Below are 27,966 nucleotides of genomic sequence, written 5' to 3' on the forward strand. Positions count from 1 at the left end.
CCATAGGCGATCTGTATATCAGGGGTCCACATTATGGTCTGTGTGGATGTAATGTAAAGGGGTCCCTGCATACATTTCAGGGAGTTGAGCTCTAATATCTTATGGTGTTTCTACTTTTACGTCAGTAGAGAATCTGTGTAATACTTGGTGCATAATGTATTCACAAAGTATTGACCCTTTCATATCTGAATCACAGACAAAAATACATCCAGTCTACGGTAATAATTTAACTTTATTTAAATGATTAGGTGAGCATCGAAGAAAATTTTAGTTTCTTCTATAGTTTCTTAAATAAATGCATAAACTTCAAACATTCAAAAATGAAAATGTACAACCATTTAAGAAGAACAGCTTCATTGGCCTTCCATGTTTAGTCCCAACCAACTTCACATTTTTGAAGATGACGACATAAAATGTTCTCTAGTAGCAAAATCACAGGCATCTCTTTATGATCCATTGATCTTCAACCACACTCGGAGGTAAGTAGGAAGCTAGAAGAAGCCTTGTGTTGTTTTCTTTTCTTCCGGTGTTCTTCACAAAACAGACGTGGCTGGAGGACAGCCCCTCCAAACGAACCTGCAAAGTCTCTCATCTTATATTTGTGTCAAGCAGATGATGCCAAAAGTGGTTTGTTGATCTTAAGACAGTGATTTGTTTGGGTTCTCACTACTCAAAGCACATGCCTTTACAATCAAGTGTCCTTGTCCATCTTGTTTTCAGGAAAATACAAGAAAAGCAGAGTAAAAAAAAAAAAAAAAAAAAAAAAAAAGGTCTGTGGCTTTCTACAGCGAATGTAGATTGGTTCATTAAGATGTAACAAGGCGGTTCCTGGGGTCAGGCTGGAGTGAGGAGGTTACGGGGGGAGACATTTTATAACATCTACAATAGAGCTAATTTATTTCATTAAGTTTTTGCTTCTAGTGTAAAGACTCTTCCTTAAAAAAAACATGAACATACACATCTATTCATATACATTTACATGATCTAAAGAGCCCAACTCATCCTCCTCTGAATAGGCTATTTAGTCTGTCCAGCTCCCTGCAGTTATCCATGGTCATAAGTTCTGCCTTCTTGCGCATTCGGTCATCCCTGTATACCTTAGCAGCATACAGCAGGTCCGTTTCTGGATGAGAAAAACAGAAAAACAATGCAAGTTATAAATAAGGAAAAAAGCTTTGTTTTGTTTGGAGGGTGTATCATAACCATGGTTACTCACTTGTCTGCTTCTCCTTCCAACAGTTATTTCTCACATTAGATACGTAGTCGTCCTCCACATTTTTCTCAATCTGCTGCATCGCCGAGCCCCTAAACTCCGACTTGAAATCTCTAGAGACGTAGTAGTCGACTTTCAGGTTATCTGTCTGCCGTTTTATGGTCTGACCCGTGGACCTGCAAGAGATTAAGGGAGTACAAGTTGTTGCTGTCAACTTTATTAATCCCCCGCATATCTTAAATTCTGAAATTGTTTTATAGACTCAGTTTTTACTGAGACACCAGGAAAAGTTGTTTTTTTGCCAACAGTTTATAGTACTTACGTAAAAGGATACTTTCTAGTAGTCAAAACAGCCTTGTTGACAAGTAATCAATCATAACATTACATGTTGTAATCAGTTCTACAGATTTGAAGTGTATTTGACAAAGTTGTGATGAGCTACCTACAAATTGCAAGAAACAAGAAAGCGTGTGCGTGTGTGTGTGTAAAGTGGCAATAGCAGTCCCCAAGCTCCCCCTTCCCCAGGAAGGTAATAGATAACTGGCTTTCCAAAGCTAGACCTCGAAAAAAACAAAAACTAAATGGCACTCAATAGCAAACATATGGCCACCAATTTGCTGTAAAGAAAAGTAAATTCCACTTATCAGTTGTCAGTTATTTAAGGTAATCGTCAAGGAACGTACGGTCTAGAGTAGAGGCTGTAGGGGGGAGGGGACACCATCATCTGGCTCAGTATTGACACTAAAATCAGGACCACGATGGGCATCAGCTGGATAAACATTGAGAAACCACCCTGGAGGCAAACACAGCACAATCAGTACTTCATTTTCAACAACACACTATGATAATGTACAGTCAAAGCATGTCGTTTCTCCACAGCAATTTAAATTATAATGTACATGTGCAAATTAAATTGTATACATTTTTAAAATATAAGACACAAAATGTGAAGCCATGTACGTACATCTCCCCTTTCTTCCGTTCTCTCTTGTCGGGAATCCGTCTGATTGCTATAGCTCGTTCTGCTGTTGGTGAAGGTGTGTGTACTTGCTGGAGACAAAAAATATTATGACTGAGGTCAGATACAAATTTCACCAGTTACACCTAGGGCTGGGCGATATATCGATATTAAAAATATATCGATATATTTTTAAATGAGATATGGAATTAGACCATATCGCATATATCGATATAGTTCAAATGTGATCCTTGCTCCCATAGATATATACACAGATGTCGCCTTGAGGTTCTAAACATACGTCAAAACCGCCGCCATCTTGGAACAGGGGTGCGAAGCATTCAGATCAACGCTAAAGATGCCGGACTTTTGTACTGCTTAATTATGTTCGATAGAGGAAATGAAAAGAACAAACAGCAATGAATAACATTTAACAGGTGACAATGTGTTTTATGATTATGTATGCCGCCTTCGACCAGCAACCTGAGCTCCGGCGGCAGCGGGAGGCGGAGAGCTCCGTGGCCGGCCGCAGCGTCTCTTCCCCAGGGAAAACACAGCTTTGCCTCGCTGCTGCATGGGTCCCCGCTGATCCAAATCGGACCAGCCAAAGACAGAGTGGTGATCGGTAGGATCTTACACGTAGTCCAGGACGACCTGTATGTCGATATCGGCGGAAAGTTCCACTAAGTTTGCCGGCGGCAGGCGGACGGAGAGAAGCTACAGCGGGCAGCAGAGACCGTCTGCAGCTGCAGGATCTGGAGCTCAGTGCCCGTTAAAATGACACGTAACGCATAAATACATACAGAAATAAATAGTGGAGGAATGAGCCTGGACATTTCAGTCTGTTTTAAACTTCACCTTGAAGCAGAAACTCTTAGTTCAGAAGGGTGAAGTTTCCGTTTGGACTCAGATCTGTGAACCGATCATAATAAATATTCTTTGTATTAACACATTAATTAGTTTCTTTGTTTTGTAGTCGATAGTTCATCTTTTAGTTTACTTAAGTGGAAGCAGTATCAAGTGGAAGAATGGGACTATAAACCTAGGCTTACAGGCATGAGGCATTACATTTTGAACAAAGTAGATTATATTAATATCAAAAGCTTAATTGACCTTTGGAACGAATCACAAATATGGAGCTTTGATTTCAAAAAAGGTACTCCTGTTATACAGTATTTAGGTTTACATTTTATTGTTATTTGAACAGCTGAGCATTTAATCATGAACCAGGTGAAGAAACCGGTTTATTATTTATTTGATTTTGCAACTGTCTCTATGAAACTACTTGTGACATGTCATATTTGATTTTGGCTTTGACTGAACATTTGCTCTCACTTTGCGGAAAACAATATCGGGATATATATCGTATATCGATATTCAGCCAAAATATATCGGGATATGACTTTTGGTCCATATCGCCCAGCCCTAGTTACACCTACTCTCAAAGATCAGTATTCAGAACTAGGTGTTCACATAGTCGTACATTATGTCGAAACTGTAGTCCTGGTGGGCAATTTTTAGGGCCGGGGAAAAGAAAAAGGGTGCACCGGTCGCTAGGCCTGTCACGATAACAAATTTTGCTGGACAATAAATTGTCCCAGAAATTATTGCGATAAACGATAATACTGTCGTTGAGAGACCATTTGCATCCAATATAATAATAATGGCATAATAATGCAGGTACACCTTTTCAAAGATCAATACACTTTTATTTCTAAAGAATATTTAACACTTGAACTGGAAGACATTTTAAATATCCACAATATGTCTTTGATCTCCTTTAGTATGTTGTCTTTCACGCTGATGTACAGTTGTGGAATTGCTGTTTGTGACACGTATGTTCTCCCAGGCAATTCATAGCCTACTGGCTGTCAAACGTTTGCTGCATTCCTTGAATGTTTGTGTGATAGACTACATTTTACAATTATTTAACACTAAATATTAAATTAAATCCATCTATATGGCTATCTGCCACATGGCGAATAAATGTTTGTACCAAAATAGTTCTGTTTTTCAGTCTTCATTTTGGCAAAGGTGCGGCTTCTGCAGGTCGGACACACACACACGTTGTCTCCACCTACAGGTGGACAGCTGTGTGGTTTAGAATGAAAGGGAGAAAACGGGACGCCAAGTAACACGGTTGATATCGCTCATATACTTTTTTTTCTGCTGCGGGATCTCTCTCTCTCTCTCTCTCTCTCTCTCTCTCTCTCTCTCTCTCTCTCTCTCTCTCTCTCTCTCTCTCTCTCTCTCTCTCTCTCTCTCTCTCTCTCTCTCTCTCTCTCTCTCTCTCTCTCTCTCTCTCTCTCTCTCTCTCTGCCCACACAAAGACCATGCAACTGACAAGAGGGTTCATTCCTCGTTACCCTAAGGAACCGAGAGTCGTCCTCCAGTCTCTTTGGTAGAGAGAGACGAGGAAAACAAACAAGCATGCAAATGGAAATTATCGCGGCCAGATTTTTTTTTTTTATCGTGCGATTAATTGACTATCGTGACAGGCCTAGCGGTCACCATTTACCAAAACACCAAGATAACATGGTTAAAGTTCTCACTTAAACACTCCATCTAAATTTAAAGACACGATCATTAGTTGACTACTAAAGCGATGTGACATTACAAGACTAAATAAATAAATAAAATCAATATATTTGGATAAAACACAAATCACATTTAAGTGAATGAACTTTATGTGCTCACTTACAGGAGGGGAAGCCACCTCCAAAGAACATGTTGAAGAGGTCCTCAGGAGTGATGTCGGCTTCGAAGCCCCTGTGGAAGTCAAAGCCTCCTCCTCCTCCTCCTCCGTGGGAGTGACCCGTGCTGCTCGGCTCCTCTCCTCCTGTCAGGTCATACTGCCGTCTTTTGTCTGGGTTGCTCAGCACTGCGTATGCATTACCAATCTCTGAAGGAGGACACAGTTGATGGATCAAAGAGGGGAAAGAGTTATGGACATAAATTATTTCTTGCTGTTTTTCGTTGTAGGTGTTTAAATACAATGCTTAGAAGGGCTGCACGATTTGGAGAAAAAAAAAAAAATCATATTGCGATTGACAATACTGCGATTGCGATGTAACGGTATCATGAGTCTACTTGCTTGATTATCAAGGATAATGCACAAAATACTAACATTTAGAAACATACAAAGTTAAACGAGCAGAAATACATCAACAAAAAATGTGCAATACTTTTTTTAAATAACTTAATAAAAAATAGACATTTTTGCTTTGCTCAACAGTACAAATAAATAGAATAAATAAGAACAAACAAATTCTTATTAAAATAACTTTTTGTATGCCCTTATAAACTGACATTTAAGATGAACGTGATATAGTAACTAGTGATTAAGTTACAAAATATACTTTGTACTAGGGCTGCACGATATGACCTAAAATAAAAAATCACGATTAATTGCACATTTCACCTCGATAACGATAAATGAACGATAATAAAAAAAAATTGTGATTTGATGAGGGATACTGCGTCTTTTTGTATAAAGTTTAAAAAAAAATGTCTTTTGCACGATAAAAAATGTAAATAGGCTATACAATCTATTTCTTAACTGCTAATTAACTTGTTAGTCTTAACTTTGAACCAGCAAGTTGCGTTTTAGCTCCTCTTTTTTTTCTGCTTGTGGAGAGCTACGTGACACATGAAACTATATTGATGAGGACCGGCGAGTTAAATTGGCTGTCCGAGAGTATGCCAGGCTGACAACCAGCAGGTTGAGACTGGCTCGGACATACACGCCGCTGTGGACTTGTGTCAGTCCCGCAAGCGGTTTCAGGAAAGTGGCTGCATGTGTCCGACAATGCACAGAACATCAGCACTGTAAAAGCCTACAGCTGTCCGCAGATACAGAGTGCAGAAGTGTGTCAGAGCCTCCTGGACGGGTGAACTGAGACTCCGTTTCCTGCTTACCGGTCAACGGTAAAACTTCGGTTACATATAATTTCATTGTGCTTTCTTTTGAAAGGCTGGCTGCCAAAAATCGCCACTTATTAGCCAATTAATTAGCCTGAGTTAAACGCAAGCTATCAGTAAACAGAAGGTAGTGGCTGGTGTCTGGTGTGTGCGCCAGTGTTTGTGTGTGCGTGTCGGCCCGCCCCCGCATTTGGCAACTGGACTGAAGATCCCTTTCTGCTAAAGCCCAAAACGGTCTCCTAAGCCCCTCCCCCCACAAGGGAGAATGAATGTGTGTGCATGAGCAGTGATTGACACGCAGTTAGACACCCTCCCTGGCCCTGATTGGTGCATCTGAACAGAGCTGTGGATTTTTGCAAAACGCACTACAAGAGTTTTTTTTTTTTTTTTTTTTATTACCTGCTTCATGTAGTTCTACTCGAACATAGGATCAGTTTCAGCAAATATGACAGAAAGTTAGTTTTAGAAGGCTTACCTACTGCACCTTTAATTTCGGACCCTGCACACACACGGTAGAATGTTTTTTAAGGAGAAAGTAGGCCTATCAACAGAAATAAATTATCGAAATTATCGTCATGGGAAAAATACGTCGACAACAGCTTCAGAATTTCAATGTCGATACATTTTCGATAATCGTCCAGCCCTACTTTGTAAAACCTCTTCTTAAAGTCTGCTTGCTCTGAAAGCCTCTACACTTGTGATGCTCACGTGACCATACACGACACTGGTCATATCTTTTGTGGACGTTGTTACGATGGGAGCGTGAATGAGAGCGAGAATGGCAGGTGCGTTAAGTGAGCGACGTCAGTGAGTGACTGGTCAAGCAAGGAGGCAGAGGGAGGGGTGTCCGAGAGGCTGTGTGAGGGGAAAAACAAGAGGAAAAAGAGATAGCAAAGACGACGTAAAGTGTGTTAAAAGTGAACAGTAAAACAACAAGCTTCTTAACACAGACTAGAGTGTCCACGCACAGCCTTTTTGGTTACTTAGTGTAAATTGCAAAAATTTTGCGGTTATGTAATCGTGACATCGCGATTAATCGTGCAGCCCTAATGCTTATATATTCAAAGTTTGCATTACATATTGTATTTTCATACAGCATGCAAGCTACATTTCAAATAGCTTGGAATAGATCAGAAAAGAACAATCATTTACTTTTAAAGGCCTCTGTGGCTCCAGGTGCATGATTTTTGTCTGGATGGAACTTGAGCGCTAGTTTCCTGTAAGCTTTCTTTAGCTCATCCTCGTTGACTTCTTTACTGACACCCAGCACTTCATAGTAGTCCTTACACCGCTTTATTCTGAAAGACAGAGACAGAGACTGAAGCAGCTGAACAATCCAGAGGATCATTTTTGACCGCTCCAACAGGAAGGCAGGTGAGAAAATATTCTTTCTCCTCGCCGAGGCAAGCTTAACAAAGTTGACGAAAGTTTAACTTTATTCAAATGAGGACCACTCAAGAACCAATCAGGTCCACGTGTTTGTGTTTGGAGGCGGGAGTTACAAAAAAAGTCTGACCGAGATGGTGGAGGTTATCAGAGCTGTATCATGATTCAAATTTGTATGTGATTAAAATGTTTCCACACGAACATTGGTACTTGTATCAATAAGAATTGCATTTTCAGACATTGAATTCGTACAATTTCATGTGACAAATAAAAACTGATGGACTGACTGACTGATCGATTTAGACAACAGATTTTGTTACGTTAATGATATGAAAACATCATCATGATAAACTAAAATTCCATAATATAAAGTTATCGCCCAGTGTACCCGTCACTGAATCATGACTAGTAGGACTAGTAATGAGTTCATAAGTTAAAGTGCTCATATTATGCGCACTTTCAGGTTCATAATTGTATTGAGAGGTTGTACCAGAATAGGTTTATGTGGTTTAATTATCAGAAAACACCATATATTTGTCGTACTGCACATTGCTGCAGCTCCTCTTTTCACCCTGTGTGTTGAGCTCTCTGTTTTAGCTACAGAGTGAGGCATCTTACTCTCTGTACCATCTTTGTTGGGAGTCGCACATGCACAGTAAGTACTGCTAGCTTGTCAGTTGCAGAGTATGAGGGCGTACCACGGTAGCAGCTAGGCGAGCATTATAACGTGTGTTACAAAGTGACTCACGTTTGTCACGGAAGTAAAGGCTGGACTACAATAGAGCTGTTTGGAGCAGTTTGTGAACAGTGTTTTCTGTTGGAGATGGTAAGTCCCTTTGTGGTGGACTTTGTGCTATTTCACTTTGTAAACCTATAAACGTGCACAAAAACATATATAGCACAATAAAGGAAAGGGAAAAAGCCAAAAAGCATAATATGAGCACTTTAAATGAGACAGTTTTTATGTAAACATAGCACACAACTGGTCTTATTTTTCTTAGAAGACATGATGCAATTTTTAACCCACTAAAGCCAAAGGATTTAGTATAAAAAATAGAGTAACAATGGAGTAGATGTTTGAGGTACAATACACTGGTAGGATTGCGTAATGACGAGCAGCATGTTTTTTTAGTTGCCATCTGCAACTTTCTAGGATCTGATTGGAGGAGGACATCTGTGGATTAAATGCACTGACTTCCTACCTCTCTCTCTATAGTCCTGTCTCACGATCTAAAATTAGAGCATGTAGTTGTTACCTGGTATCTAGTTCACACATGCTAAATGTCTCTCACTTTATCCCCTCAAGGGTAAAGCACAAAGCTGAAGAGGTTCCCATGACAATAGCTATGTGTGCACAACAGAGACTACAGTGTCCTCCTGTAGCCACACATGAAACGGCTAATCAAGTATAATAGAAACAGTACTGCTAAGGACCAATCATATGAAAGCACCAAAATAGGCAACTGAAGTGGGGCAGATTACCTCTTAGTGGGAAAAGAAATACAGCATGAAAGGGAAGACCTAGTAAACTTAAAATCCTCACCTTTGCACTCCTTCAACCTGCTCTTTGGTGAAGCCTTTAGAAGACTCGCCTCCTCCAGACTCTCGGCTTTCCTTTTCTGGCTGGGCACCGGTGCTTTCGGCTGCTCTCCTACGATATGCACCATTACCTGCTGAGCTCCCATTCTTTGTTAACGCGTCCAACAAAGCTGAAGGAGAGAGGAAGAGGCTAAAGATGAATTCAATGAGTTAAATGAATAATGTAAGTGTCCAAGCTGTTAACAACTTTTTAAAGTTAAAAGGTGTCACTAAAGATGATATACAAAAAAAGATTTGACATTACCACTGATTAAAACTTAAATGTGTGTAATATAACACACACTTTATCAGATATGAGTTTGGATTTCAATATCAGTCATTCATCATTCAATACAACTTTGTTACACTGCTTAAATTTGTTTGACCAAATCTATATTGCACATCTCTGCTCAGACACAAAAACATAAAGTTCTACGATTACTTCCAGTTGAAAGATTTTCAAGTATTTACTCAATATTTACGTATTTATCGACACATTTTAATTGCAGTGTCCATCCAGTAGTCCTACTTTCAAGTTTGCCATCCATGTAGGAAATATAGTCAGTGATGCAAAAATACATACTTAAAGTCAGACAGCAACAGTACAGCATCAGTAGAGTAGCCTAATCATCTCTCTCTCTCTCTCTCAAATGCTTTTAAATGTTTTATTAATGCATTGACGTGTAAAATAAGAACACAACTACTGCCTTTTTGCACAACCATAATCCCTCTTTTCCATAGCACTCTAGACTACTGAACATGTTGAGAAAGACAAAAACATGTTCACTGTTTTTTTTTTTTTTTTTTTTTTAAGAGTCCACAGCTTTTTTGCCTGTCGCCCCTGCGGCAAACCCCCGCCGCAGCCTCAACGCACTACCCCCATTCAAAATGAATGGAAAGACTTGTGTTTTTGCTGGACCATCTGACGGCCGACGCAGGCAGTGTGAATGAAGTTTTACTAATGCCAAATAACTCAAAAACAGTAGGACAAAAATGAAAGTTATTTGTGAGACAGGTTCAACCCCCCCATGCGGCTGTTTTGATCAAAACTGATGTGAGGAAAGCTGGCGGACAGGTGCTGTCTTGGTCTGCCTTCTTATGTCAACCTTTTGTGTGTGATGCCCTGAATTGCATCATCTGGGGATCGAAGTCCCTGGTTGCTCAATGCCAGACCTGTACACATGTAAACCCTCTCAGAGACTCACAGACTTGTAGTGCCAGAGGTGTTGAGCAGCAGTGGCTCCAAACTGAAGAAACTGGTGAATGTTCAGATATTGTTTCCCTGTTTTCACCATTTAATATAAAAAGCAAATTGTTGTCCTCTTGTGTCAGTAGGAAACCCCCCATGATTACTCCTACCAACAAAGACACACACAGACACACAGACACACACACACACACACAGACACACACACACACACTTCACCAAAGCAATCAGTATCGTGAACTCTTGCCAGGACAATGAACACACAGTCCCCATACCCTTAAAACACACACTTTATATTTTTCCTATTTACAGTATTTATTTTAATTCCTCCCCCAGTGTAACCCATCCTCTTTGGCATATTGTTTAAAACCTTTTCTTTATTCTTTACTTCTCTTTTGAAAAATGGCTTTTTATATTGGCCATATTATCTTTGATGATTGCTCAAATAACTGAAAACTGATAAGTGGAACTTTCTTTTTCTCCACAGCAAATTGGTGGCCATATATTTGCCATTTAGTTTTTTTTCAAGGTCCAGTCTTGGAAAGCCAGTTATCCATTACCTTCCTTTGAGAAACTTGGAACTGTCATTTTACACAAACACACACTTCACCAAAGCAATCAGTATTGTGAACTCTTGCCAGGACAATGAACACACAGTCCCCTTACCCTTAAAACACACACTTTATATTTTTCCTATTTACAGTATTTATTTTAATTCCTCCCCCAGTATAACCCATCCTTTTTGGCATATTGTTTAAAACCTTTTCTTTATTCTTTACTTCTCTTTTGAAAAATGGCTTTTTATATTGGCCATATTATCCTTGATGATTGCTCAAATAACTGAAAACTGATAAGTGGAACTTGCTTTTTTCCACAGCAAATTGGTGGCCATATATTTGCCATTTAGTTTTTTTTCAAGGTCCAGTCTTGGAAAGCCAGTTATCCATTACCTTCCTTTGAGAAGCTTGGAACTGTCATACACACACACACAGACACACAGACACACACACACACACACAGTACAAGTTTATCTACACTATTACACACTCACAATCTTGTAATGTGCCTTTTAGAACTACAATCCAAAGCACTTTTGTCAGTCCCATCCTTACTTATCTGTTTACAGTCATTTTACAGAGACACAGTTGTATGTCCCAGATTAGCCTATACTCTGGGTCAATTATTCAATTAAAGGATTGACAGTCGGCTGGCCAGCCTGAAGTCCGAGCCGTGACTCCATCCTTCTCCAGGCTCCACCTGCCTGTTCTGCCCTCCCCGAAATCCCTATAAACCCACGGCCTTTAAACTAAGTTACAGCATCAATAACGTAGCTAGGCCAAAGTGTATTACTTGAAGTGAAAATAAAATTACAGCTAGAAAAAAATCCTTTAAAGTCCAGCTAGCTAGCTTTTAAGACGTTACAATGAGTGACAGCTAGCATTGCCTTCTGAATCAATGAAGGCTTGATCGTGGATTGACGTTTCACGGTTAGCTAGCTAACTTGTGTCAGCTGTTTGTATTCAGAAGCATTACAATGCTTTACTGATAGCTGCAAAGTACAAGCTAACACTCATCATAGATTACTCAAAATGACAGAAGTCCACACAACAGCGAAGCGCTGGCTAGGTTAGTTAGCGAACATAATGCTAGGCCCACAACTCAACGTAGCTAACGCTAACTCGGATGTGTGTTGCCTAGCTAATTTCTTGTCTTACAACCACACCTTAAGCGTGACTAACGTCAACTAGCTAATTTTACAAATATGTGTTTTGCGAGATTCAACAGGCAACCTGCAGTAACCGTAACCCGCTAGTGATGTTAACAAACGTCAGCTAACGCTACTAGCTAACACTTAGTAATTTACAGCCCTAGCCGGGGTCAGGCGGACCTAACGTTGACGTTACCTTTGGCTCTGTCGGTTGGATACAGCTTCTCTGCTTTGTTGAGAAACCTCAACGCTTTCTCTTTATCTCCGGCTTCGAGAGATTTCGTCGCTATATTAATACATTTTTCTGCTTCATCTCTGTTTCCTTCCATCTTCTTCATCCCTCTTCCTCCTCCGCCAGAGTCAGCTGATCATCTCAGTCAGCACTTGCTCACCAGCACTGGCAGCAAAATCCAACCTACTATGTTTCCTCTTGTTATATATTTATACAGTATATGTTACTATATTTGTGTTTTTTTTATGAATGGAAAAATAGGCATATTTTGGAATTGGTGGATGAATTCTCAGATCTTTTATTTAAGGTACAGTACAGTACGACAATGTAAAAATGCTCCATTACAACTAAATCCTTACGCACATGTTGCCGGAAGTGATTTCAGATACTTATTTTAAATGGAATTCCCTGCCAGCCTTCCTCAAACTACAGTCTTGCATCCCCCTTGGAGATTTTAAATTTTAATCCGATGTTTTTTTGTGATTCTTGTTCATAAATCCTTGTTATTGTATAGTTGTGTTTCTGTTCTAGTGATTGTGTTCTTGTGAATGTTTCTTGTTCCCAGGTCTTTCTTGGAAATGAGATCTTAATCTCAATGACTACCTGATTATATTATAATGAGCTCTGATTAGGTATGTAATGTTAGGTTTATATCTTGATAGCTGTGCTGAGTACAACTTGGATCCCTCTAAAATCTGCAACTGATGTGGAAAAAAAAGATCCTGCAGGTTTAACCTTTTATTCAGTTACCCAGATAACTGAGGAACGTGCGCCTTCAAACAGGCCTCAGGTGTTTATTCCAAGCAAATACTACTATGCAATTTTAACGTAGCGTACACCTTTAATCAGAGAGGGAAGAACTATCTAATCAATAAAACTGGCATAGTACCATTGCATATGTCTGATGTACTTTCATATTCTCACTAGCAAGCAGATACAGTGATGGGACATTGAGCAAGATGAAAATACCACCTTCACTCAAAGAGTTCAGTGACCAAATGTGCTCAAAACAATGCCTTACATGTTGTGCCACCATTAGGACATCATTTGATTCATAGGCTGTATTTAGGATAATATCATTTATCAAATTAGACAGATTTATACTGCACAGAAAAAAAGACAAACACTTATTTACAATTTAATCTTAAGCTGTAGAACATGGCTGAACTGTAGGTCATCAACATCCTTAAAATATTGACACTTTAATACAATGAATACAAATAATCTGGATAACATTTTTTGGAGACTTCAAACAACAATAAGTGTTGTGTGGCTGGGTTAGCTCAGTTGGTAGAGCAGGTGCACATATATAGAGGTTTACTCCTCGACGCAGCGGGTTCGACTCCGACCTATCATATCATTCCCCCTCTCTCTCTCCCCCCTTTCATGTCTTTGGCTGTCCTGTGAAAATAAAGGCCTAAAAAGGCCCCAAAAATAATCTAAAAAAAAAAAAAAAAAAAAAACTACAGGAAGTGTTAATACCAATGAAGTTGCGTTTTTTTTTAAGAGAATGTGTGACGTGCACCAACACCAAAATAAATTCCTTGCATGTGTGAAAAAAAACGTACTTGCCAATAAAACCCTTTCCGATTCTGATAGCTAGGAGTTTTCCTTCTTGACCCTCATTCTCCTGGGGTTTACACTGCCCTGGCTGGATCTGACCAGCTGTAGTGTAATTATGGAAATAACCAAGTCATCTTCAAGCTATTCCTAAAGTCAACAAGGAGTCTACTTTACTGTTCTTGCTCTAGATTCAATTCAAAGAATAAAAAAAAATACACAGGGTTGCAACTGTTAGTTTGGATGTATGCAGTACCATTATCATGGGGCTGGCACCAAGATGCACATCTAGAGGATTTCAAGTACAGTCAGAGTTAAAGGCAGCAAACAGGGTTGAGAACTTTTATTTCAGGTTGTTTGTACTTTGTGAGCATCCTTCCAAACGGTCTCTTAAGCTGGCGTACGTGAAGGGGGAAGTTTGGCTGAAAAAGAGCCCATGGTGTTGAGTGCTGCGTGGATGCGGAAGTGTAGCCTCGACTCCATTTGGTAGTCTTTGTAGTTCATCCTACAAATAAGATCACTTATCAGCTCTTTATGTAACATGATGGCAGTATAGAATTTCACTTTGTTTGGCAGCCATATTTCATGAAGGCATTTTGGGAAATGCCGCCTTGACTATGAAAGAAGACATCCAGAAGCAGGTTCCTTTTTTTTTTTTTTAAGATAAATAAAAATGTGGAACTAAATGTAGCCCAAGATGGACTAAAAATACTTACTTGACATTTTCAATCACTGTGATGGCTGTGTTGATGTCACCTTTCTGCTTGTGCAACAGGCCCAGCTCATACATGGTGAATGGTACCAGGTAGTTGTCATGCTTGATATCTTTTTCACTGCGAAAAAATATTAAATCAAAGTCACTTCAGTGGGTGTATTTAGTAGTGTTCAAAAAACATTGACAGTGGCCAAATTTAATTCTAGTTTTGCAGTAACTGCAAGTCTCCACATCACAGAGGTAGGATCTATGCACCATTTTCTTCAAGACTAGGTATGTATGGAAAAATATCAAAGACAGCTAATGCAATTCACATCACATGTAGCAGTGTGTTAACAGTTAAGTTAAAGTGACTAGTCATCACATTTGTAGTTTTGGTTTCATCCATCAGGCAACAGTGTGTGCACACTCACTGTCATTTTATGAATTTAAAGAGCACAACTATAAAGATGATGGAGTCTGTTCAGATGCAAACTGTAGACAGAGGGAGGATAGTGGAGGAGGATGGAGCATATATATATACACACACACACACACACACACACACATACATACATCCAGAATTAAGATTGCCTCACCTGGAAATGACATGATTGAAGCTGAGCTCAGCCTGGACCAGATGCCCCAGCTGTCTTAAACACAGGCCCTTTAGCAGCTGGACCACACACTGGTCATCCAGCTGATACTCTGATGGGTCTACACATTAGATAAAATGCAGTTAGTTTCACATGGGTGTAAGGGAAAAACAAAAAACACATTAATCAATGTGCTTTAAAGTTCTGCTCTAACTTGGATCATCTTTAAGCAGCTCCTCTGCTTCCTCCAAGGTGGTCAAGATGTTTTTAGTCAGTTCGGGTCTTTTGCCAACTACTGTGAAACCATTCCATACGTACATCATCTCCTGTGGGGAAATATATGGTTGTTATAAAGCCAGTACGGATTTTTCAATGTTGAGCCATTAAAAGTAAGAGTGCACACACATCCTCACCAAAGCAGGCACGACTAGTTTCACAGGATTAGAAGAAGAGTATCGCTTCGCCTTGTTTGCGGCAAACTTCTCTGTTGGAATTGACTTCCCAGCAATCCTCAGTCTGAGACCATCCACCTGCCTACAGACAAAACCACATTTCGCAGTTACTGTATCATGATTACAGAACTTACAGAGTGAGTTGTGTGCACAAATAATGGTTATTCTTATCAAACCTGAATAACTCCACCACATTTTCTCCCAGTTTGGTCACTTCTTCCTCTGGTAGCATGCTCAAGATGGCGGCTTTCTGGAATGTATAGGTGGCCTGCAAGAGAAGAGCAATCAGCTCGTCATAAGGAATGTAAATACATGACCGGTTTCACATCAGGGCGAAAAGGTTATATTCGTTACCTGCGACCACTTGCTCTCTTTGCAGAGCAGGTCAGCGTATCGATACGCCTCCCTCCAATTTTGTTCAAAGGAGTAGGCCCACATCAGCTCCCAGTAACACAGGTGGTGAATCTGACGCCACTCATGCTGTGTGGCGATACAAGCTAGGAACTTCTCCTGGGCCTGCGGAGAAACCCAGACTTATGCTTTCAGGGTTTTTTTCTACCACTACATCAGCTGCATTTTAAAAACATTGAGCTACTTTAGACAAATGCTGTTAGACCAGCTATTACAAGTACTCACAAATGAGAAGTTTCCTTTGAGCAAAGCAATTCTTGCAATGTAGAAAAGAATGAGGGCTCCCTGTGGACAAGATACAAACACATTCATTAAAAATAATTCCCTGAGGAGGGGGATAAGAAAATAGTGAGATCTGTTTAGTTCGACAACAAAAACGCTCACATTCGGGAACTTTTCAATGTAGGGCTCCAGCAGAGCTTCAGCCTCAGTGAGGTTACCTTCACCAGTACCTGAGGAAAGTACATGAGCAGAATGTTCTGACCATTACAAATCTTAATATAAATGATAAAAATGCTGTTTATCTACAAATAAATGAGGGATTTAAATTCCTGGAAGAAATTTACCCAGAATCACTGTAATGTAGAGATGAAACATCAGCAGAGTCAGCGTGCTGAGGATGGAGCGCAGGCTGTTGCTGGCTGCTCCTTTTCTCAACTCTGACAAACCCATTTCCTGTAAGATAATTAGCAAATAATTCTTTGTTTTGACGTAAAAATCTTTGCTATAGAAACACTAATAGTATATCATGAGTTTTACCAAAAAAAAAAAAAAAAAAAAAAAAGACTGATGGCACCTACCCTGTCTCCTGAGAAGCCCAAAAACTCCATCAATCTGAGGACTTTGGATGGGAGCAGAGACAGCATCTGATAAACAAAGTAGGTTAGGGTAAAGTAATTATGACACAACTTAACAGCAACACTTTGTTCATTCAGACATTTCATTAGCCTTTTTTTTTGCAAAAAATAAAGGCAAAAACACAATGTTTAGTATGAATGCAATGTTTTCTCTTGCTCTCACCAGATTAAATGATCCAATGCCCATGTTGACACCGCCCCTAAAATGAACGTGTGTGCTCTTCTGTTTTTCCATATCAGTTGTGACACTGGCCAATATCTGGCAATCCCTGATTGGGGAGACAACATTTCATTTAAAAATATACGTAAATATAATGTTTCCTTTATTCCTTTTCCTCGGTTTACAGTATATCCCCTACAAAAAAAAAACACCTATTTAAGCTTCTTACTTGTAAATCTGATAACTGTTTCGGATACTCATCCCTCCCTTGATGAAGCCGATTATACTCTCATCCAGGAATGTCAGCATTGCTTTCTGCAGCAGAACTTCAGCATAGCATAGCTCTGCATGCATTTCCTCTGTGACAGAAATTAAATGTGACATGCTGGGTGAAAAAAACATTTTTCAGAGCTGCAAATATATTGTTAAAAAAAAAAAAAAAAATCCACATTGGGATTTTATGATACAGGCTGCACCAAACTGCATTTACCCATATTGTCACTGTGAACTTGAACAAGTTGAAAGGCCGGCATAACCCATGCTTTTTGTGCTGCGACTCATATTGGATCAGTAGCATTAATCCAGATGTTGATTGATTCTGGTCATTTCTGGTTAAATGGGTCATAGCTTAATTTGATATGCGAATTTCTTTGAGTTTCCTGTTTGTCAACATAAGAGATCTTGTCATACAGGATCAAGTATGTACAGTATTTTTTACAACCTGCCTGACTTGCCTAACTGGTTTCCTCCTTCAGGAGCCTGCAGTCAGGGAGAGATTGTTACCCTAATTTAATGTCAGCCCCCCTTACACCTAGGCTCCACACCCTCCAAGCTTTGGTTTCGCATTTTTTCCCCCCACCAACTACCGATGCAAATACTCTCCACACCCCATGTTCACCTTGTGTATAAAATTCTATATTATGTTTATTTCTCTTTTTTTTAAGATAATTTTTTGGGGCTCTTCCCTTTATTTCATAGTGACATAATATGTGGCAGTGGATAGACAGGAGAGGTGGGAGAGAGATGGGGGATGACACACAGCCAAGGGCCACAGGTCGGACCCAAACCCGGGCCGCTGCAAAGGATTCAGCCTACATGGGGCGCACTCTCTTACTGGGTGAGCTAGAGGTCGCCCAGTATTAGGTTTATTTCTAATAAAACACTTAATTGGCACTTTAATTCCTCTCCTTATAGATCCACAGAGTCTCAAAGATTATGTTAAATGGACTGTTCTAGTCTTAACAACCACTCAAAGCGCTTTACACTACTATAGGCACCATTTAGCCTATTCACACACACGCTGATGGAATACAAGGAATGTTTATCACAGCACATCATCGGGAGCAATTTGAGGCTTTTGCCCAAGGACACTTTGAGACACTTTGTGGATCGAACCACCCACCTTCCAATTGGTAGATGACCACTCTACCTGCTAAGCCTCAGCCTTATCACTTACCTTCTGTCAGGTTGTCAGCCGGTTGTCTAAACCACAGGCTTGTTAAAGTCTCCACTATTCCAGTTTTCTTCCGAAATCTAAAGAACACAAAGTAAAAGGTAACAATTTAATAAAGACAAACTCAACAGGGTGGTGTCTCAACAATTTATGACGACTTGGTGACCAATCAATTCTTCTGTATACAGAATAGGATTGTAATTTTCTTTACTCAGGAATGTACCACATGTTTTTCCCAATATTAAAGTGGGAACTTAAATCCTAAACTGTTATGAAACCGTTCAGCCATACCTTTGGCATGTCTGCAGTGATTCTCTCAGTGACGCCATGGCGGCATCCATGTCCTTCGGGTCAAAGGTCATGCCTGCCTGCATCACCAAGATGCTGCTATAGCCCATTGCGTGGTACATGCTCTGACTCTTCCTGAAGGGGACAAATGCTGTGAAATAACCCTGTAACACTAAGCATCCACCCTTCAAGTGAACTGTATTTTTATAGTGTTAAACACATAATTTAAACATGAATATATGTCAATATATGTCAATATACACTGTGTGTATATACGGTCATATCCACCTATACCTCAGATGTAGGCAACCTGTTATATTAATATTTCCTAATCTATTCCAGCACCATTTGCACTTTAGCATTGCCCTATTGTATTACGGTTTACAATCCTCATAGAGCGGTTTGTTTACATGGGTGTACTGTATGTATGCACGTATGTGTATGCCCTTTTTTATATACAAACTTATATCTGTACATAGTATCAAAAGGTTTGTTTAACTTGTGTTTAGCCGTAGGTCTTCTGTCTATGTACTTTGACAGCAACAAAAAGCCAGGGTCAGATTCCCTGTATGTATTCACACTTACTGGAACATTTATGCTGATTCTAATATTGATTATAAGAGTGTGGTGGACTTACCAGGGTTTTAAGAGAGCCAAAGCATCAGAAAACCTGTTGTTTAGAAACAAACCGAGGGCGGTCGAGCAATCCTTCAGTGCAGCCTCTAAATCCATTTCAGGGGATCTAAATGACAGATAGGCAAATCAGTTTAGGCTTCTACATCCCAACAGACACATACATATACACATACATAGTGACATCAAGACATGAATAAGGATTGGGGAGCACAGGAGTGTTAAAGCCAAGAAGCAAGTGGCACTCTGGACAACTTCAGGCTTTACTTCTTCAAAGCTTTGTATCAAGCGTCTCTTTATTAAAGCATACGATTTAACATACAATTCACTTGTACATTCTCTTTTTTATAACTAATTCAAAAAGTCAAATAAACAGTAAAAACTTAAAGTGGTACAACATTAAAACAAGGCAAAGCAAAACAAGACAAGTAACAATACAAAAACGATGGCAAGAACACAACCAGGCTGACCACGATCCCCCAACCCCCTATCCGCCCGTCTAACCCCTCCCAATGTACTTCTTCAAAGTTTTGTGAGATGAGATGTCAAATTTACAGCATGTAAGCAAGTTGGGTGTGTAAAACAAGAGGGTTTAAAGTACATATGTATGTACAGTTAGAAGAATGAATAAGTAGTAAAGTACCAGTAAGATATATGTACTGCCCTCTTGTGTGTGTGTAGTACATTACAAGATGTAATGACATGTTGACATCCCTTTTCCAATAATATTTCCATAAGATTCTCTGTGATTCCTATTTGTGTTACACTGTGTTCCAAATTATTATACAAATTATATTTTACACTGATTCCTAAATAGTCGATTCAAAGGATGGATAGATAGATAGATAGATAGATAGATAGATAGATAGATAGATAGATAGATAGATAGATAGATAGATAGATAGATAGATAGATAGATAATAAGGCAAATTCCATTGAACAAACCACCAAATGAAAACAGTGTTTTTTCTAAAATAAAAAAACTCAAAATGCACTGTTCCAAATTATTATGCACAACAGAGTTTCAAAACATGTTATAGGTTGTAAAGAACTGAAAACGGTAATTTGCTGAATTTGCAGTATTAGGAGGTCATATTTACTGAAATCAAAAGCTATTTCAGTTCAGTAACCCTCTATTTTCAGTTCTTTACAACCTATAAAATGATTTGAAACTCTGTTGGGCATAATAATTTGGAACAGTGCATTTTGAGTTTTTTATTTTTTTTTAAAAAATCCTGTTTTTTATTGGGTGGTTTGTTCAATCGAATTCGACTTATACCCTAACGGTTGGCGACTTCTGACTTGAAAATTATATTTATCTCTCCATCTCATTTGCATCGACTATTTAGGAAAATCATTATAAAATTATAATTTGCATAATAATTTGGAACACAGTTAATGTGCCAATCGTTGAAACACATGCACACATCCCTGTAAAACCCTATAAAATAAAAGCATGATATCACTTACACTGAATCCTCACTGATTTGGTTTAGGTCCACCTGAAATAGGGAAAAAAAAAAAGGAAAATCTTATTTTAAGTTTTTATAGTGCAACTGAATTCCTGTGATGTTTAAACTGTGTGTGCCTGACAAAGCTGGTAGGCTACTTAATTTAGCGTATTTTATTAATTTAAAAGAGAACTCGGACCTCTGATGCATTAAAGGAATAACAACATTCGTATCTTATCTTATCAACAACGACTCTTATCTTGGAACTCCCGCTATTATTTTACACTTGATTGAACAATTAAAATGAAGACACAGAAACAGCTTTAGAAATTATTTAAAAAATAAAATAAGTTTGTTGGAAAACTATCTCTGGTCATCAAACACCTGTAGAGAAGCTGCAGTAAAACATAACCTACCTGTTGTAGTGAATTGTCTTTTTTAGTCTCCATTTGATGTCGGAATTTGAGTCAGATTAAAATAAGACTACGCTTAACGTTGCAAAGAGACTTGACGTCTTTCTTTTCCTATGTAGGGAAAACGATCTCTTCACTTGAAGACACATTGGTAGTTTGGCCTCTCGCAATATTTATAAGGTCAGGATTTGGTGCCGCCCACAAATCTATTGGTCCATGTCAAACGACATCATTGTGTGAACTGATTAAAAAAGATAATACATCCTCTACAGCTGACAGTCCCTGCAAATTTATGAGCAACCTTTACAAACTGGTGCATGTGTAGCCCACGAGGGTGCGTGCAGTAGGTTATATGGTCCAGAGCACACAGCTAATTTATTAAACTGGGTCTATAAAGTTATGATCAATAGCCTAAATATTCCTCCGATCTTTTTAGCCTACAGCAATGTGAAAATTCTCCATTACAAGTAAAAGTGCCTACTTAAGTCCAGAAGTATCATCAAAATGTAGGCCACTTAAAGTATCAAAAGCATAGGCGGCGCTAGGCTATTTTTAGGGGTGCTGAAGCACCCCTAAATATCATCTCAGCACCCCTGAAAATAAAGTCCTTATTGTGATAATGTGAGATCGTTTAGTGCTTTCTGGTTATCTGCATGCATGTGATCTCCCTGCCTAACTATTTATTTCTGGTGGTTTGGTCATTTCCACACTCTGAAGCATCTGACGTTTTTACTCTTAACGCACGTCATAAAAAGGACCTGAAGGGGATTAAACATTAGATTAAAAAAAGTTTTGCACATGCAAATGTCGCAGACCTTGATTGGTCAAAGATGAAAGCAAATACAGAAATTCCAGTAGGCTATTAATCAGCCTTCATCACTGTGGAATAAGTCATTTTGTCATTTGACTCATATGTTTTAATTCAGTTTCAGACAAAGGGGTCCCCTCTAAACATTGATAACAGACATATCTTTAAACATGTGCAGTTGGTCTTGTGATAAGGTCCAGAATTTTTGGACCAGGATACATGATAAACTACTGTATGTCGGATTGCAGGGACCCAGGTTACATTCAGCCTAATATTAATTGTTCCAGAAGATGGGTCACTCCTAATGGATAAGCACATAAGAAGATGGGTTCAGAATAGTTTAATGATAGCCAGACAGAATATTATAAGGAGATGGAAGAATGAAGGGGTCCCGTCAATCCAGGAGTGGGTTTATGAGATGTCTAGGGTGGCGGTGTTTGAAAAAATGTCATATTAAACGGTTTGCCAGGTTGGATGTCTAAACTAGAAAACGGGGAAAGTACTTTCTGGAGGCCTATATCAAATATATTTTAATTGTAATTGTTTGCTGCTCTTTCGTAAAGCAATACAGAAGTACATTTTGTAAAAGTAGGAGGAAAAAAGGCACAAATAAATGTATAAAATATTCTTTAAAAATGAACAAATCTGGAGATATTTATGCATAACCTGTCCTCTGGTAGTTTGAGGTTTTTATTTTGAAGCCTCTACAATGCCCTTTTGCCACTTCTCGTAAAAACTACATTACCCATGATCCTCAACGCCGTGATGTAGTCATTCGGGAAAACATGGCGGCGTCGAAGCCCTCAACAGACCCGAACACAAACATCCCAGAATATGAATACACTGATGTTAACACTCACATATTTCATATCGGCTCTTTCAGAAACGAGTGGCTGAACCGACTGAAGCCGAGTAACTACTCCTATCAGCAGGAGGACGAGGACACGTTTGATGCTAACTTTGCTAAAGAGATGGGGATCAGTGCGGAGACGATGACTGACCTCAAGTCCATCTGCAGGTAACGTTAACGGAACGTTAGTAGTCACTCCAACGTAGCAAAGTAAGCTAACGTTTAGCAACACGACTTGTATCTAATGATAATGTTTCTACCAGCTGCTCTTTCAGTTTTCTGTCTCTCTACATGTATCCAGGTTTATAAAACATCACGAAACTGCACTACATTACAGTTTATCAGGCCAGTGTGTCAACCTCAGTGGTGGAAGAAGTAACGTTACTAAAGTAGCGCAGTGTTGAAATACTCTGTTACAAGTAAAATGTTTAGGGTTATTGTTATTATTTTCGCATTGAAATAATGTATACAATCATTGTGCAGTGTGTATGTGACGACACAAGGATACACCACCTAGACATCAGGTGTGTAAGTAACAAAGTTAGGCACTGAACTGACATTTTGGAACTTTTTATATATATATATATATATATATATTTTTCAGTTCCCTGCAAGTAAAGAAAATGACATATACTACGCAAAAAATGCCAATGCAAATTCCAAAACCCTCTATGCCTTCTATGTATCTATGATTTATAGTATGACCGACATTGCATATTGCTTACTGTGCTATGGTATATTGTAACAAAAGAAATAGTTTTTTTTTTTTTAGTTTGTTAAAGGTTTCTTTTTGCCAGTATTTACCATGTTTGCAAAGTAGTTACATTACTTTTCATGTTTTCCTTTCAAGTCTTGACTCTCTCTGTTGCCATCCTGAAGACGAGCAGCCCGATACAGAAGTTGTTCCTCCAGACTCAACGCTGAGAACGCTAGTGTAACTATACATTCCTCAATTGTTATAATTTATATTGCGTGTCGGCATGTACACAAATGAAATTCTCGGCATGTAAACCAATGAGATTCTCTGTGATTTGTTTTTAACAGACAAAGAAAAAAGAAACAAGATCACAGAGCTTCTCTAAAAATCAGCAAGAATAGACACGACCTGTACGCAGATGAACTGGTGAGTCCATTGGAGTACAATAGACAAATAGACTGGGGTTCCAGACAACCGTTCTCGTGTCTTAATATAATATACTCTCCTTGTGATTTCCAGGAGCGCTTAACTGTCGGTAGGAAACCAGAAGCAGTGACTGACATGGTCCCTGAAGGAGAAGTCATTCTAACCATCAACGTCTACTACCCCGCTGTTTATGAGAAAGTAAGCTTTCACCTTTCTCAGTTTGCCAGAATCCCTCCATATATGACAATATATTATTCTCCATTGTACTGACATTTTCCTTACACCCCCACCACCCTCAGTTTATCTACAGCAGACCCCACATAACTCTGCTGATGACGGGCTCCCACAGCTTGGCAGAGCTCAGGGATGCTATCTGTTGTGTCAGCGACTTGCAAGTGTGCGGAGAGTTCAGCAACACGCCGGACATTGCTCCAGACTTCATCAGCAAAGTGAGCACACGTACAGGTCATCTGAGATTACAAACAAGATCTGAACATGATTATTATGTGTCTCCTAATTTAACAATGTTATATTAATAGTTATCTATTGTATGGTATTGATTCGGTCAATATTTGCGCACAAGACAAACTCCTGGAGGCGATATTTTCATGTTTTTTTGTTTCAGGATCATTACAAGTCCGCTTTCTTTTTCTTCGAAGGAGTTTTCTATAACGACATGCGATACCCCGAGTGTCAGGACATCAGCATGTAAGTTTTACATTGAACATTTTTTTAATGTCTACATTATAACCACAATTTGTAGTAGCATAATCATATTTATAATCTCATTGAAACATTGTTTTTGAATTGATTCCTATTTTATGGTTTTTGGGGTAACCCTATGTGTAAGAAGAACGTGGCTTTACTTTTTAAACTTTTCAATATAATGAGTCTCGAACCTATCAACCCTCACCAAAATGTCTTACCAGGTGTTTAACTGCTAGTGTGCCATAACGTACAATATCTATAGGCATATACTGTAAGGCAGCCCACGAGTTCTATAGACATTTAAAAAAACTCTACAGTATGTTTTTAAATATTACTGTGGTGCTATTGTTCACACTGCAGCTTTTGCAGTCAGCTGCTGATGGCAGCACGGACAAGGACAGTTTGAGGGGATATTTATTGACTTCCTGTTTAGATGAAGATGTCTTTGCCTATTGGAGTTTACTAAATAATAATGGGGGGGGGGGGATGGAGGTATTGTGAATGATGAAAAGTAGACAGTATGCAGTAACCCAGCCTAGTTGATTATCTGAGCAACACTGTTTAAAATAAAATGTCAAAAGTTTATCAAATTACCTGATATATAATCCATTTTTCAATTCACATGCATTTCCATCACTTCAGTTTTTTTCAATTACTTTTTGTTACTTGCACCCTTAAGGACACTTCACTTGAATAATACATGGCAATTTTGTGTTGTGGGTGAATGTATATATGAATGTAAGACAGGGAAAATAATGAAAACATGGCTCTGTTTTCATAATATCATGAATGTCTTTTAATCAAATTAGCTTTAAAGCAACACTAGAGAACTTTTCCCGCTTTGGTCCCCCTACAGGTTGGGAGCGGAATTGTCCGTTACATTACATTATGCAAGTTTGCCAGATCGGGTAGCGGATCTGTAGTTCGAATGAACTGGACAATGAAATGTAACGGACAATTCCGCTTCCAACCTGTAGGGGGACCGAAGCGGGAAAAGTTATAGTGTTGCTTTAAATGAATCAAATCACTTGATAATATGATTACTCTATTTTTCAAGTCACGTGCATTTGTACTGCTTTGTTATTAACAATTCAAGTTTTTGTCATTTCCACCCCTCATTCCAGAAGCTGGAAGTTTAATGTATAACTTAAAAATGAACAGATACTGTTTCTTTAATGATCTTATGATGTCCCCTTTACGTCTTTACGATACAGGACTACCATTGAATGGGCAAAGGCCCACAAGTTCCCCCCCTACAGCCAGGCCAAGATGGAGGACACACGATTCATGGATCTGAAAGTGAAAGTGGGCTTCCCGTACCTCTACTGTCATCAGGGAGACTGCGAACATCTCGTCATTATCACAGACGTCAGGTCAGTGCTGCTGGATGGTTTTTTTTTCTGTGTTAATTCTGTGATCCGGCTTTTTTGTTAGTGTCCCCTAGCAAAAATAACTATCATGTCATTTGTGGCTATTTTAAGGATTGCTTTACTACCCTTATTATTATTTTTTTTCTTTCTTACTTGTATTTTTTTGTTTTTAGATTCAAAAATATATTATTATTTTTCAGGTTCTTGTATTATTGTATATGTAGCCACACTAGCAGCATGGCTGCAGTCAGTTGGTCCACCACTTTTGGTCCGGACTGAAATGTCTTTCTCTCTCAGCTCGATCGGCCATGCTGTGCTCTCAGCTCGCAGGAGCGATCTCTACGTCTTTATCTCTCTTTTTCTAGTATGAGTCGGAAAGCCAACAGCAAAGCCGAACTTTACACTTAATGTTATCAAACAAAAGACCGATGTTCTCCCCTCGTCCTGAAATGGTCGGAAATCTATACTCAGATCCCTCCTCGTTTTGTGAACGAAGCGGTCGGGGAGTTGAAGCAGCAGCGCTGTGTCTGCTTGACCAATCAGAGGCGGTCATCCCTGCAAACCCCACACCAAAGGTTCCTGTACTTTCAGAAAGTACAACCCCCTGAGCAGGTACTTTTTTGGGGGGGGTAAAATGTCCCCGGAATTTAATTTAGCTGCAGTCGAAAAACACAAGAGCCTCTTTCCGACCAAGTAGTTAGACTTACAGGAACTGTGGCCAGAGGAACTTAAAAATCCCCAAATTGTTCCAATCGGAACACAAGAAAAAAAGGCTTCTAGGAACTGCAAAAATCCCTCTGGTCGGAAAGCGGCTAATGAGTTCCTCAAAAGGTTCCCCCCCCCCATCTATCTAGACACGTACTCATAGAAGTACTTGTTGTCAGGTTCATATACCAAGTACAAATATGCCACATTAAACTACCGAAGCAGCTGTCCAGGGTCATTTTATCTCGTTGCAACTAATCATGAATGAGGTATTTGTTTGGAGTTAGAAGCACATGCTGGTACGGTAAATGTCGTGATCAAACCCCTGATCATACCCACTACCGAAACGAACTATACTACAAAAATTAGATATGGTGGTTTGATTTACCGGCACGTAGCATGCAACCTGATGCTCTCTAAATCTCAATCTGATTTGTTTCCCTGAAAGCAGCTCTTAATATCATGAATGTGTGTTCTCATCAGTCGCTCTTTAAGAAATGGGCCTGGTCCTTTTTTTCTTTTTTTTTTTCTTCGCTCTCTTTTGACTCCGTACAGACTGTCCCATAAGGTAGACTGCCTGGACAAGAAGCTGTATCCACTTCTCACACACAAGCACAGGGTCATCACCCAGAAGTGTGCCGTCTGCCATGTCTTCATTGGAAGGTGTAAAAAAAAAAAAAAAAAAAAAAAAAAAAAGCATAAACATTGTTATTCTCATACTGTGAACTTTAACATCCCCGAATCTTTCCAGATGGTTTACTACCAATGACCAGTTTGCTCCGAGTGACCCGTGTCTCTTCTGTGACAAGTGCTTCCGGATGCTGCACTACGACGCGCAAGGCAACAAGCTGGGAGACTTCCTGGCCTATCCCTTTGTCGACCCTGGTGCATTTAACTAATGCTTTTCTTTAGATCAGATCACTGATTCACTGTTGCATAATACAGTTCAATGTATTATAGTTCAGAGACAAATGTTTTGATATATGGGAAATGTATAATTTGTTTAAAAAAGAAACTGTTTTGGACAATAATTATTTGATTTTACAGATGTTTGAAATAAACAGTAACATTTACTGGAAAATGTTTTACTGAGCTGTGAATTTCTTCAGGTTCAAGTTTATTTGCACATTTTAATTTGTAAACCATTCATTAAAAATTCAGATGTGACAGCAAACTCATGACTTTGGTGACTCATGACTTTGGTGTTTAGAAAAGTACTCAAGTCATTATT

General features: G+C 39.2%; 3 protein-coding genes across 4 annotated transcripts; 1 reads left to right on the forward strand and 2 right to left on the reverse strand.

Annotated features, from left to right (window-relative positions):
* Positions 1–212: 212 nt before the first annotated feature.
* On the reverse strand, positions 213–12,380 carry dnajb14 (DnaJ heat shock protein family (Hsp40) member B14). The gene is made up of 8 exons (XM_028567070.1): positions 12,168–12,380; positions 9,022–9,187; positions 7,245–7,390; positions 4,873–5,073; positions 2,178–2,263; positions 1,897–2,006; positions 1,217–1,389; positions 213–1,123 (listed from the first exon to the last, which is right to left on the reverse strand). The coding sequence occupies exons 1-8, from the start codon at positions 12,307–12,309 to the stop codon at positions 999–1,001; spliced, it is 1,149 nt and encodes a 382-aa protein (XP_028422871.1). The 5' UTR covers positions 12,310–12,380; the 3' UTR covers positions 213–998.
* A 1,622-nt stretch (positions 12,381–14,002) lies between these two features.
* On the reverse strand, positions 14,003–21,296 carry LOC114572618 (tetratricopeptide repeat protein 39B-like). The gene is made up of 18 exons (XM_028604322.1): positions 21,175–21,296; positions 20,778–20,809; positions 19,312–19,416; positions 18,678–18,809; positions 18,390–18,466; positions 17,163–17,292; positions 16,937–17,042; positions 16,717–16,782; positions 16,483–16,591; positions 16,301–16,368; positions 16,142–16,201; positions 15,860–16,021; positions 15,682–15,773; positions 15,467–15,587; positions 15,268–15,379; positions 15,057–15,174; positions 14,480–14,596; positions 14,003–14,268 (listed from the first exon to the last, which is right to left on the reverse strand). Exons 1-18 carry the CDS (start codon positions 21,205–21,207, stop codon positions 14,154–14,156), a joined length of 1,755 nt encoding a protein of 584 aa, XP_028460123.1. The 5' UTR covers positions 21,208–21,296; the 3' UTR covers positions 14,003–14,153.
* A 1,436-nt stretch (positions 21,297–22,732) lies between these two features.
* snapc3 (small nuclear RNA activating complex, polypeptide 3) lies at positions 22,733–27,816 on the forward strand. Of its 2 annotated transcripts, none has more exons than XM_028598266.1 (9): positions 22,733–22,997; positions 23,680–23,763; positions 23,874–23,952; positions 24,046–24,150; positions 24,252–24,417; positions 24,612–24,660; positions 25,875–26,033; positions 27,291–27,398; positions 27,487–27,816. In XM_028598266.1, exons 1-9 carry the CDS (start codon positions 22,765–22,767, stop codon positions 27,632–27,634), a joined length of 1,131 nt encoding a protein of 376 aa, XP_028454067.1. In that variant the 5' UTR covers positions 22,733–22,764; the 3' UTR covers positions 27,635–27,816. The 2 variants fall into 2 exon arrangements, with proteins under 2 accessions (XP_028454067.1, XP_028454059.1); XM_028598258.1 differs by having other exon boundaries at positions 24,252–24,401; positions 24,578–24,660.
* Positions 27,817–27,966: the final 150 nt, after the last annotated feature.

This window comes from Perca flavescens, chromosome 2 (assembly GCF_004354835.1).
Source record: "Perca flavescens isolate YP-PL-M2 chromosome 2, PFLA_1.0, whole genome shotgun sequence".
NCBI lineage: Eukaryota > Metazoa > Chordata > Actinopteri > Perciformes > Percidae > Perca > Perca flavescens.